Source organism: Nicotiana attenuata, unplaced genomic scaffold (genome assembly GCF_001879085.1).
Source record: "Nicotiana attenuata strain UT unplaced genomic scaffold, NIATTr2, whole genome shotgun sequence".
Taxonomy (NCBI): Eukaryota; Viridiplantae; Streptophyta; class Magnoliopsida; order Solanales; family Solanaceae; genus Nicotiana; species Nicotiana attenuata.
The window spans coordinates 205198-219416 of NW_017671076.1; the positions used below are offsets into that span (position 1 = coordinate 205198).

Below are 14219 nucleotides of genomic sequence, written 5' to 3' on the forward strand. Positions count from 1 at the left end.
AAGGGAACAATAATAAAATTCTCATATGAAGCGCGATAAACGACAACTGAGGCATAATGATTACAATTCAAGACTCACGGGCATGCTTGACACCGACGTATAGATACTCGTCACCATGCCTATACGTCGTACTCCACAATTAACACGTAACAAATAAGACTCGACTCCTAATCCCTCAAGCTAAGGTTAGACCAAACACTTACCTCGATGCCACGAACACAATTCACGTCTCAACTATCACTTTACCCCTTGATTCCACCACCAATTCGCTCGTATCTAGCTACAAGTTACTTAATTATATCAATAAACGCTAAATGAATCAACTCCAATGCATGAAAATAAGTTTTCCAAAGTTTTACCCAAAAAGTCAAAAATCGACCCCGGGCCTGCTTGGTCCAAACCCGAAATTCGGACCAAAACCCGATTACCCATTCACCCCCGAGCACGGATATATAATTGGTTTTGGAATCCGACCTCAATTTGAGGTCTAACTCCCCAAATTTCAATATTCTTAGGTTTTTCCCAAAATTCCCAATTCCCCCATGAAAATCCTATATTCTAGGATGAAATCTTGTAAAAAGAAGTTAAGGAGTAAAGAAAATGAGTTAGAAATCACTTACCAATGTTTTGGAGAAGAAAGGTTGTTTGAAAAATCGCCTCTTATGTTTTAGGGGTTTTGAAAAATGAAAAAATAACTAAAAATCCCGTCTAAATATACCCCTCTCAGACCCCCTGTGTGGACCGCACAAAATCGAGTGCGGCCGCACAGCTCTCCATGTGGACTGCAGTGACATGCTTTAGTATTTTGGCCATAACTTTCTCTACAGATGTCCAAATTGTGATTTCTTTACCTTTCTGGAAACTACACATGAAGGGCTAAAATTTTTGTTTTTGAATCATCTTAAAATTCCTTGTAGATCAAAAGATATAGGCTTCCGAAGTCGGACCAGTGAACCTGTGCGGACCGCACAAAATCGAGTGCGGCCGCACAGCTCCCACCGCGCACAGCACCAAAACCAATGCGGTCAGCACTGGCGGGTTCAGAGATTTGCACTTCTCTGAACCTGCAACATCCATGTTTTAAGCCTAGGACATCCCGGAACCTACCCGAAACTCACCCGAGCCCTCGGGGCTCCAAACCAAACATGCACACTACCTCAAAAATACTCTACGAACTTACTCGTGCGATCAAATCGCCAAAATAACATCAACAACTATGAATTTAGCATCAAAATCATAAAATCACTTAAGAACTTCAAATTTTTCAATTTTCTCAAATACGGTCCGATTCACGTCATTTCAAGTCCGTTTCTTACCAAAATTTACAGACTCGACTTAAACCACATATAAGACCTGTACCGGGCATACGGAACCATAATACGGGCCCGATACCATCAAATTTGAAACACATCTCATTTCCAAAACTCATAAATAATTCTAGAAAATAATTTTCTTTAAAAATTCATTTCTCGTGCTTGGGATCTCGGAATTCGATTCCGGGCATACGCCCAAGTCCCATATTTTTCCACGGACCCTCGGGACCGTCAAATCACGGGTCCGGGTCCGTTTACCCAAAATATTGACCGAAGTCAACTTAAATGCATTTAAAGTCAAAATTTCAATATTTTTCAATAGCTTTACGGCTACGCACCCGGACTGCGCACACAAATCGAGGTGATGCTGAAAGAGGTTTTTAAGGCCTCGGAATGCAGAATTCATGTTAAAAATAAGTGATGACCTTTTGGGTCATCACAGACCTATTTGGCCTTAAGGGTATGAAAATATTGGCCTATTTGTCCTTAAGTACATCTAAACTGCAATTTTTTTACTTCAGACCTATTTGGCCTTAAGTGCATCATAAGTGAAATTTTTACACTTTAGACTTAATTGGCATTAAGTGCATTGCACTTCAGATCCGATAAGTCTGAAGTTGATCTTAATGTTGTAGACTTCAAAATTTTGTGCAAAGTGGGTATAAGTTCAATTGTAACCCCCAAAACTAGGTACAGATGCAAATGCCCCAAATTTATCCCCACCGATTATTTATACTAAATTAATAATTTCATTAAATATATCTTCACAAACATAATTATTCATAAATTATTGTTAATTACTATATATTCTCATCTTACTTTATTAGTTAATCATGAAAAAGCCTCTTGTTCCTGTTCATGTCCTAGACCCATATTCTGATTATTCACCACTAAGTATCGAGTTGGGGAGACAATAGAAGAGAACACCAAGACCTTTCAGATTTTTGAATAGTCTAGCTGATCATTCAAACTTTGGGAAAATAGTAAAAGACAACTGGAAGGCCAATACCAATGAAATATACCTTGAAAGAATATGGCTCAAGCTGAAAACCATGAAATAAGCAATGAAAGCCTTAAACACAAAGGAGTTCACTGGGATAGATGAGAAAATTAAACAGGAATGATCTCTAGCTGCTACAACAGCAAATGACAACATATAATTAGGATCCTCATAACTTTGAAGTAGAGAAAAAACTAAGATCTCAACTGGAAAAATAGGATCTAATAGAGGAAAGCATACAAGTAGAAGTCCAAAGTACAGTGGCTTAAATTAGAGGACTAAAACTCAGCTTATTTCTTTGCTAGCATCAAGAATAGGAGAGCTTAGAATCAGATTAAATCAATTGTTAGTGCAACAGGTGAAATTATCCAATCAGAAAAGTGGATAGAGGAGGAGATTCTAGGTTTCTATAAGAACTTACTTGGGGGATTCTAGGTTTCTATAAGAACCTACTTGGGGCTACAAATCCCACATTACCTGCTATATAATTAGATGTTATAAGGAAGGGATCTATCCTATCAAGGGCACAACCGTTGCAACTTATTCGACCATTTATCAAGGAAGAGGTTTGGCAAGCATTACAGGGGATTGATGATCACAAAGCTCCAGGGAAAGATGATTTTAACTCAATATTCTTTAAGAAAGCATGGATCACGGTTGGAGATGAGGTAACTGAAGTTGTTCTGAACTTCTTTGACACCATGAAACTATACCAACCGATAAACTGCACATCTATCACCTTAGTTCCTAAAGTTAGAAGTCCTTCCTTAGTAAAACAATATAGACCTATCTATTGCTGCTCTAAAATCTATAAGATCATATCCAAAATGCTCACTAACAGATTACGGGGGGTTATGGACAACCTCATTGATGGGAGCTAGCTGCATTTGTACCTGGCAGAATCATTGTGAGTACGTAATTTTTTCCCTACGAAATACTCCTACAAAATTCACGAAAATAATTTTTTTCCTAGTTGTTTTTTATTTTATAAAATTTCTAGGAATTTTTCTTTAATTGTTTGTTTGCATTTAGTTGCATTTTTGTGCATATTTAATATCATAAATCATAAAAATCATAAAAATTGTTCAAATCTTAATTGCATCGCATTTTAGATTTTGAACTACATCTTTTTAGGATTTATTGAGCGCATAATTAATACATGAAAATCATAAAAATACATTAGTCACTCTGCTTTTGTTTACGAATTTTTAGGTTTAATTAATTAGCCATTTGATTAAATTTCTAGTTAAAATAAAGTAATTAGGCTGATTTTGCAATTTAGGTTTAAAATTAGAATTTAGTTAAGAGGGCTATTTTTGAAGTTTAAAACAAAAATAATAAAGAGATTTTTACATTCCTATGCCACATAGAAAACCTTATTACCCTCAATGTTTAAGGTTTGACTTAATTATACTTAGTATACCAAATTACCAATTCTATACCATAATTAATTAAGGGTATAATTAATTGTACATTTTTTACTCCTTAATTAAAGGAATCTGCACGTTTCTCTCTCCTAACCCCTCGGTCACACCCACGTTTTACCCATACCCACGTTCTTTTTACCATTTTCCATCTTCTGAAACCAAATTCTCCCTCTAAATTCACAGAAAATTGAAGAAACCCTTCAACAAAGTTGGTTCCCCATTTTACTCCAGTTGAAGTTCATCAATGAAGAACAACAAAGTTCATCAAAATTGAAGTCAAATCTTCAAAGTTCATACACACATTTACCTTCAGCTTCAAATTTTCTCAATGAAGAAGAACAAACCTTCAAAGAGACAAGAGAGCAGCAATTCCACCATTGACAACCATTAAAAAGCTTTGAAGCTTTGAATTCAAATTTGGATTTTCAAAAATCATTATTTGTTTTGATTGGGTGTTGTTGAAAATAATTGAGAATATGTTTTGGAGTTTATATCTCAATTTTGAGGGGTTTTAGTGAAGATTAGACTTGGTTTTGACTGAAATTCAGATTGAAACTCGAAGAAGAAGAAGAAGACATATTGCAGAAATTGTAGATAATTGTAGAAAATTTGTAGATAAATTGTAGACTGTTTTTTGCAGAAGATTTTGTAGAAGTTTTAGTCGTTTTGGATTTGTGAAAACAGAAAACAATGCATCTACAATCAGAATACAAATAATCTACAATTTATCTACAGAATATCTACAAACTGGATACATTGAATTTTAATATCCCAATTCCCATTTCAATTGTAGCATAATTGACATTTTCGACATAATTGCATTTTTTCAGAAGATTTGTAGAAGTTTTAGTCGTTTTTGATTTGTGAAAACAGAAAACAAAGCACCTACAATTAGAATACAAATAATCTATAAGTTATCTACAAAATATCTACAAACTGGTACATTGAATTTTTATATCCCAATTCTCATCCAATTGTAGCATAGTTGTGATTTTTGACATAATTCTGTTTTTTCAGAAGATTTGTAGAAGTTTTAGCCGTTTTTTATTTGTGAAAACAGAAAATAAAGCATCTACAATCAGAATACAAATAATCTATAATTTATCTACAATTTATCTACAATTTCTGCAATATGTCTTCTTCTTCTTCTTCTTCGAGTTTCAATATGAATTTCAGTCAAAACCAAGTCTAATCTTCACCAAAACCCCTCAAAATTGAGATATAAACTCCAAACCATATTCCCGATTATTTTCAACTACACCCAATCCAAACAAATAATGATTTTCGAAAACCCAAATTTGAATTCAAAGCTTTCAAGCTTTTTAATGACTATCAATGGTGGAAAATATCTGGAAGAATATTTACTTCCATAATTGTAGCGCGCCTAAATAGGAATATCTGGAAGAATATGATTTGATCTGATTTACGCCATATTTTTTAGAATATTCTGTTCCTCAATTTTAGCTCGACAAATTAGGAAGATTCAGGTACTATTAATTAGTATTTAATGATTGGTATAATAACTGTAGAAAAAATATGGACAGGGCGGGTAAATTAGAAACTATGAACATTTTTGGTAATAAGGTTTCATATATGGTATAGGAAAGAAAAAATCTCTAAAAAAGGGTCCTTCATTTCGGTTGGGCCAGGTGCCTCAATGGCCCAAATCCCCTTAGATCCACCCCTAATCCAATGGTCAAATCCGACCCAAATCCCTCTTCGAACCAAAACGATCCCGTTTTTGTCACTTCTAATCCTCACCCTTCATTTTTCTTAACCTTTTTTTTTCTTTTCGAAATTAGTATTTGGTCGGGAAATTTTCAATTTTCACTTAGAAGATAAATTTCAGAATTTTTCGAACATTTGAAAACTCCAAAAAGTTATTTTTCAAAAATTTTCACATCGGATCACTTATAAAAATTCAAACACAATCCTAAATTATATTTATGTTCAAACAAAACTCTAATTTTCAAATACTATTTTTAACTTAATTTTTCTTCCCACTTTTTTTTCCCGAAATTTTACAAATTCTTATGTCCCAACGCCCACTAACAAAACCTGTTAAAGTAACGTATAGCTCCTCACGCCGCCTGTTGAAACCTCCATAGCCCCTCAGCACCGCCTGACACGCCGGAATCTTACATCATCTCCACCGTGATTCCACCTTCCATTTCCAGAGACAATAGTGCAGGGCGCAAACATTTTCTTAGTGCTTTGTGCTTGTTAACCCTGCTTTTTGAGTAATTCTTGTAATTAAGCATATTTCCTTTGTGGAATATCTTAACAGTAAACTGGTTTTTTTTTTTGCCTCTGTAGTATCAAGAAAGCCACAATTTTTTATTCTTGTTTCTCAGAAGATGATGAAACGTGTCAAAGCTAGCACCTTTATCCATGCTATTCGCTCCTATAAAAGATTTTGTCACTTTGAATCCAAATCCCATTTGGGTTTTGGTTCTTTAGGCTCATCAGTTAGAACCAATGTTGGGATTTTCTGGGATTTGGATAACAAACCGCCTAAGTCATTCCCACCATTTGAAGCTGCCACAAAGCTAAAAAAGGCAGCTGGGGAATTTGGGGTTGTGAGATATACAGTAGCTTATGCTAATCGACATGCGTTTAGTTATGTTCCTCCTTTAGTTAGGCAGCAAAGGAAAGAGAGGAAAACATTGAATTCTTTGGAAAAAAGTGGGGTTGTAAAGGTAGAGGAGCCTTATTTTTGTAGAGTGTGCGGGAGGAGATTTTATACTAATGAGAAGCTTGTGAATCATTTTAAGCAAATTCACGAGCGCGAGCATACAAAAAGGTTGAATCAGCTAGAGTCTGCTAGAGGAAAAATGAGGGTAAAGTTGGTGGCTAAGTATGCAATGAAAATGGATAAGTATAAGAATGCTGTTAGGGATGTTTTGACTCCGAAAGTCGGGTATGGTTTGGCGGATGAGTTAAAACGAGCAGGCTTTTGGGTTAGGACTGTTTCAGATAAGCCACAAGCTGCTGATGTTGCATTGAGGAATCATTTGGTTGATGTGATGGATAAGAGGATGGTGGAGTGTGTGGTTCTTGTGTCTGATGATTCGGATTTCGTGGAAGTCTTGAAGGAGGCGAGGTTGAGGTGTTTGAAGACAGTAGTTGTTGGTGATTGCAATGACGGTGCTCTTAAGAGAACAGCAGATGCTGCTTTCTCGTGGCAAGAGATCATGATGGGAAAGGCCAAGAAAGAAGCTGTCTCTGTTGTTGGCCGGTGGAAGGACCGAGATGTTCTGAAAAGATTGGAGTGGACTTATGATCCAGAGGTGGAGAAAAAGCAGTATTACTCCAAAGTTGAGAGCGATGATTCTGATGGACTCTTTTCAGGGGAAGATGATAACAAGGATGTTGGTGCTTCCATCTCTAAGGAAGATGCTCGTGCATGGTGGGAGTTGGACTCTCGTTCAGGTACTTTTGATTTGATTTATCGTAACATTTTGATGCAAAGTTAAGTCTATGACAATGAAGTTCTCCACTTTGGACTTCCGAGCAATCATTTTGGGTTGTACTTTATTCAGGACATGATTGATGCAGCAATTGATTGTTGGCTTCAGCTTCATTCTTATAAAAAGGAGAGATGAACTGGTGATTCCACTATAGATTCCATCCTAAGAAGGATTTCGTAATGTTGAGGAGATGGACAGAGATGATGGATTACCTTTTTCAAATAACTTTGCTGCCAATTGTACATACTGTGGTTTCGTATGCTATAATCCAGTGGAGAGACTCGGAGATTGAGGTTGATCTCAGAGGCAAACAGAAGGGTCTAAATTAATGAGAATATCTTCACAATAGGTAACTAAAGTGCTACTCATAAAAGTACCTGAAGTTTTCTCCAAGATATTGTTATGGATTGTAATTCTAAAATCAACTTCAAGTGAACCCTGATTTAATTCATGACCAAGTTCTCTGATGGGGGCTCAGTTTACCTAAAATTTAAGTTGAAACAAACAGATACCTTTTTTTTCTTGCTTGGTGAAAGATATTCATAATTATCTTTTAAATTGCAAAGGACTTGGAATTCTCCATCTTTAGTTTACTTGATCTTTTATTCAGGAATACTGTAAACATTAGGTCTCCTCCGGAGTAGGGGTAAAGTCTGCGTACACACATACCCTCCCAAGACCCCACTTGTGGGATTTCACTGGGTTGTTGTTGTTGTTGAATAGTGTAAACATATGGGTGCACAGATGCACATAGCTTTGTGTGTATGTCTCTGTGTGTTTGTGTCTGTCTATCTGTTTGTACATGCGCACATTGCTTGTGATCTTGCAAGTTTAAGTTTGCATTTGCTCCTTCATTTTCAAAAAAAAAAAAAAAGGTTTGCATTTGCTGCAGATATAACAAACAGTTTTCACTTCCTACCTCCACTTTACAGCTAAACATCAAATTCGGATCCCATAATCTTCAAAAGCCTGAACCTCAACACCTTGATTCTCACGGTCATTATCACATAGTATACCATATTGCATGTCTATCAGAACGTGATGATGTAACTCTGATCCTCGGCACCTAAAATTTCTCTTTCTTTTGCTCAAGTTTTAAATTGTAGGATTTGATTCATAGGTTTAAATTTAATGTCTGTTGTGCTTTTGATGTGGATAGATATCTGAAGGTTTAGAATTTTATTAAGAAAGAACACATTAAGCTCTCTTATTTCCTTCCATCATTTGGAATATTTGAAACTTCTATATAAACAAGCATCAGCTAATCCAATTTTCTAAAGAATAAAGATTGTCACTAAAGCATCATTTGACACCGTAACTGACTGTGCTGAAGAAAATCATCTTATTGGTATCCACCTTTAGGTATGGAACTAGTCTTTTAGGTCGATTCATTAGCAATTCTGTTAATTGACCAAAAGGTTCATAACGGTTCTTCTAGTTTAGGTAGTAGCAAAGGAAGGTTATATGGATGCATAGACATGTATGGATACTAACAAAATGTACGTGATGAGCCATTGCCTTTGGGTGCTAAGAAGAATGATAAAACAAACTGGCAAGGGGTAGTGGATAGATGTACTACAAAGCTCACTCCATGAAAAATGCATTATTTATCACTTGGAGGCAGACTTACTTTAGCAGTGTCTTGGATGGAATGCCTACTTATCTTATGTCTATGTTTCAGCTACCTGTGTATGCAGAGGCAGACCTACGTTGTTGGTTGAGGGGTCACTGGACCCCGTTAGCCTCGGCAAAAACCTTGTATATATATATGTTATATATATCTGCACACATATATGGGACCCATTAAATATTTTACTTGTGACCCTTAACACAAAAGCCCAGACACGAGAAGTGGTTGCTTTGGTTGCTCAAAATCCCTCCTTTGCTGGAAGACGTGGGTTCGACCCCCCTCTTCAGCTTTTGCTCCTTTATTTTCTCCTCGTTTTATTTTAATACAACGTAATTTATACTTCATAGCAAATTGCTTTACTTCTTACTTTTATCTTCTTCATTTTTTAATTCAATTACAGTTAAGCATTAATACATAATAGTCAACTTTGTTTTATTCTTTTTCAAATTTCTCCTTGAAATTAAAAGTCTCAAATTGCAAATTATCGCTCTACAAATAGAAGAAAAAAAAAAAAATCTTTCTGCAACAACCTTACTTTGACGCACTAACAACTAATTCTTTGACTATCAACATACCCTTGATCTTGATTTTTTAGTAAGTTTTTGATAATTTAAAGTTTGAACGCCCTTTTGATCACTGACCCCTTTGTTTAATTGAAAACTCGAATTTTCAAAGTGTGAAACATGCGTAATCAAACACCTTCTCTTCACATAGCACCCATTTTGCGAAGAAATCTCTCTCTGTTTGATGCTTTCTTTTTTTTTTTTAGAACTTTTTTTTGTTTATACTGGGATGATAAGTCATCATAATCATTAAGTTTTCAAAAAGATGCACGCTAAATTTTATCGCTAGTGATTAGCATACAGTGGTGCCCCCGCCGTGCTAAAATCCTGGGTTCGCCTCTGTGTGTATGTGGAGAAGAAACTAAATATCTAAGGAGTAATCTTCTGTGGGAAGGCATGGCAGAGAAGAGGAAGCTACATTTGGTAAAATGGCAAAAGATAATGATTGACTGGTGGCATGGGGGTTAATTTGAGATTATATAATAAGAACTTATTGTTCAGATGGCTATGGAAATATAATGATGGGATTGATAAAACCTGGAAAAATCTGATACATGCGAAATATGTGAGGAAAGGCTCATGGTGCCCCCCTATGGCTCAAAATTCTTCAAGAGGTAGTATCTGGACTACTATGAATAAGTTGTGGAATGAATTTCAACAACACACTAAATTGAAACTTGGTAATGGGGCCAAGATAAAGTTTTGGTCGGAAGTTTGGGTGGGAGTTCGAAAAACTGTTCCCAACTGCATAACATGGACATTACGGCTGGAGCGAAATAAAACATGCTTTGAGGGGAAGAGACTGCAGATTGCCAGAGTCAAAAACAAATGTATTAAAAATTTGTATTTCTGGTGTTATAGCAGTTCTTTAGATGAGATGGACCAGTATTTCGATTTTTTGCACTTGTTAGGAGAAAATATGTAGTATGAATTAAGTAAGAGCTGTAGTCTGGTCTTGTACTCTTTCTATGTACCATCTTGGTACCAGTTATAATAAAATCTTTACTTATATCTAAAAAAAGGATTCCCAACTCTTTACAATTGCTCCTTTAATAGGGAAGGTTGTGTCTCTGAAATTTACTTTCCTGATGGGCGGCAATTGAATTTTAGAAGGGATTTAATGATTGGGAGGTAGTGGAAGTTGGGCAACTATTACAAGTACTGAGTACAGCAGTGGTTGTAGAAAATAAGGAGGACACTATGGTATGGACAGCAAGCAATTCTCTGTTAAAAGTTGCTATAGCATTCTACAAAAGCATTCAGAATATTTCGAACCCAACTGGCCATGGAAGATGTTATGGAGATCCAAAGCACCTAGCAAGGTGGCTTGTTTTGGGTGGGTTGTCATGAGAAAAGCATGCCTAACCCAAGATAATCTACAGAGGAGGGGTTTCATGTTAAGTAACAGATGGTATCTTTGTGAAGAGGAACTAGAAACCTATGTTGCTCGGACTCTCTTAAAATGTCACCGGGTGCGTATCGGATTCTCCAAAAATACACTGCAATATTTTGGAGAGTCCGCGCAACATAGCTAGAAACAGTTAATCACCTGTTTATTCATTGTAGAGTGCCTAAGCAGTGTTGGGAGCTCTTCCTGAATCTATGTGGTGTAATTTGGGTAATGCCCTCAGATGTCAGGTGAAGGGGAGCCTTGGCGTAACTGGTAAAGTTGTTGTCATGTGACCAGGAGGTCACGGGTTCAAGCTGTGGAAACAGCCTCTTGCAGAAATGCAGGGTAAAGCTGCGTACATTAGACCCTTTTGGTCCGGCCCTTCGCCGGACCCCGCGCATAGCGGGAGCTTAATGACCGGGCTGCCCTTGCCCTCAGATGTCAGGTTCCTACTTGATAGTTGGAGCGGACAGAAGATAGCAAGAACCCAGAAAATGTTTTGGAGGACCATCCCTTTTGTGTATTTTCTTGACCATTTGGAGTGAGAGGAACAATGCTTGCTTTGAGAATAATAAGAATCATATCTCCAGAGTCAAGAACCTCTGCCTTCACAGTCTGTTTTTTTGGTGTGAGAAGAGTTTGCTTCACGATATGGATCAGTATTTGGATTTTTTGAATTCATTTGAGAATTATGTAACTTGAAATTGGTGTAGGGGTTGTATGTTTCTTTGTAATTTACCAGCTTGGTACTTTTATTAATAATTTTTTTTACCTTATCAAGGAAAAAAAACATCTTATCTAGCTTCTCCCTTAAAATTCGCTGCAGTTCTTACCACTCTGCCTTTTCTGCCGTATTCATAACATGGATTTTCATCTCTCGAACTTTCGTGAATTAGGTCAGAGGAGTGAGAATGCGGAACATACTGCCGTGTCTTCTTACCTTAGTACTTCTCAGCTTTTAAGTCTTCTGCTAAACTTTTTTTTGCTCTTTCTTTTTCTTTTTATTTTTAATAAGAGCAAAATTTTATAACAGACTACAAGGTATGATTGCTGGCTCAGATTTCAAAATTGAGAAAACTGTCATCTAAGTTCTGTTGTAATGTTAAAACATGACATTGACCTGGTATTGGTGATAAACTTAAATATACTGTGGTCTGATGTATGATCCCTGTCTCAACTAGTATTATCATTGGTGCTTCATTGATGGTTCAAAGTGGATGAACTTCTGCAGCATTATGATATATAACTGTTACTTCTCGTTCAGTTAAAGCGATCATTGTCAACTTACTTGCTCTTCCTTAAGAAGAATGTTGGCCTGAACTAAGACATCGGAAGAAGCCCAAGTCCACCTGAGTCACAGATAGAACGTAGAAGAAACTTCAATCTTTCCAATTTTTAACTCGATATAAAGGAAAAAAACTGCAAGAAATGGAATACTTGAACCTGACATAAAAAAGCGAAGTATTTCCCCTCTGTTTTAATAACTTTTAACACTTTTAACTGCGTACGCGATGCTAGAAAAGATCTTTTGAATTTTCTTGGATTGGCATTTCATAGAGTTCTCAAAATTTGTAAGCATTCAAACTCAGTCAGTCTTGCATTTGTATTTGTATGGTTTCTGTTTGTAACAACCATGAACTTTTAGCATATAATATATTTTGGTATCTTGAGAAGTGTGTGTGACTGAAGATAACAAGGATACTGCTGGTCAAGGCATGTAATACTGTGGAGCTGGTGCAATGTTTCTCCCAAGAGTAGTTCCCACACCCAAAGTAAAGCATCCAGTTTACAGTGCCTATGCCTTGTGGTTCACTATCTGTTCCTTTATAATCATTCAGTGTGTTTTGTCTTGGATGTTGGATTTGATGAGTTGATAGCCTGTAAGGAAAGAACCTAAGGTATTGAAAAAACTAAACTAAGTGGACAGGCTTCTAAAATAGTAGCCATTTGTAACCATTTTTTGTATGGTGTTATTGTTATAAACACTATCAAAGAGAGGATTCTCGTTTCTTGTTTTACTTTTTAAAATGTTTTTAAATTACATGGAAGGACGGGAAAGGTATATGGGATAATGAGAATCGAACTTACACTTATTGTGTTTGAAACTCCTACTGAAGATACTTGGTGTAATTTAGTTATTTCTCATTTATTTCCAACAATGGTCTCAACAATTCTTGAGCCGAGGGTCTATCGGAAACAATCTCTCTACTCCTCCGGGGTAGGGTAAGGTCTGTGTACATACTACCCTCCCCGGACCCCACTTGTAGGATTTTACTGGGTTGTTGTTTTTGTTGTTGTAATGGTCTCCTAAGAATCTGCGCACCTAATTTGTTGTCTATTTTCTTTCCTCGCCACAGATTTTGGGTCATGAGTAAAGAGGGACCTTTGAAGCAGAACAAAAAAGATGATAAGCTCGTCATACATCAGACCTGGAACGTTGCAGCTATAGTAAGGAAAGTTCGTGGGGTGCAACAGTACAAATGGCTGTTACTGTCAAATAAAGAACATTTGCTAAATTTAATTGAAGAGCAGCAACGAGAAGCACTACAACAACCATGAATAGAAGCCCATATTCAGCAGAAGCATGTCGATTTGTAGAACATCCCATATTCAGCAGAAGCATGTCGATTTGTAGAACATCAAGTAGGAACAAGTGCAACTGGATTCGACCACGAGTGCAACAAATGGACAAGCCGAAGAACAAGACAAGTACGCATATATATATATATTGTGATTTAAAATGTTTATGTTTAAAAGAATTTTTACATAGTTATTTCAATTGAATAGAGAGCTATTTTTCTTCGCATATCGAAGCTACAACATTTTCATGACAATACTTTCGGTGTTATTGCTTGAAGAATTTATGCTTCAGCTTGAGATCTAAGCACCCAACAGTCCCGTACTTTTAAGCTCCTCTCCCTTTTCTCAGCTGAAATAGAGAGCTGTGTTTGAGACCAACATCATTTATCATTTTTATTAGTTATTTCATTGAAAACCTTTTCCTTTTATACAGCCATATATTGCTCTTTTGAGGCATTGACAACATGAACAAGTAGCTCTGTTAATGCATCATTGAGTTAGGAAAGTTGTATAATAGCAGGTACTTGGTGGAAATCTTGGGCTTAATATTCTCTAGTTCGAGTTTCTTCTTTTACATCAGGATAGTTTTATCCTCCTGAGGGTTCTCCTTTCCACAATTTTGCGGTAGAGCTTTATTTTGATGTCAGCAAATGAAGTAATTACAGTTAACCAATTGCAAGTTGTCTGTTCTATTATTGTTATCTTACAAGGATATATTTTTGTTGTTTAGCCATTTGGTATTCGAAACCCATTGGCCCGACTAATCCAGATTCACGCCTCCTGGGGCGTAGTTAAAGGGGAACACTCCTTACCAGGAATTTCTCCATTTACCATGGTTCGTATCCG

General features: G+C 36.5%; 1 protein-coding gene across 1 annotated transcript; it reads left to right on the top strand.

Annotated features, from left to right (window-relative positions):
* Positions 1–5779: 5779 nt before the first annotated feature.
* Positions 5780–13751, top strand: LOC109205729. Its single transcript, XM_019368471.1, has 3 exons — positions 5780–7172; positions 7283–7559; positions 13151–13751. Exons 1-2 carry the CDS (start codon positions 6098–6100, stop codon positions 7291–7293), a joined length of 1086 nt encoding a protein of 361 aa, XP_019224016.1. The 5' UTR covers positions 5780–6097; the 3' UTR covers positions 7294–7559; positions 13151–13751.
* Positions 13752–14219: the final 468 nt, after the last annotated feature.

Excerpts from the sequence above, each read along its gene's own strand:
- LOC109205729 (XM_019368471.1), top strand. The coding sequence starts at position 6,098 with ATGATGAAACGTGTCAAAGCTAGCACCTTTATCCATGCTATTCGCTCC.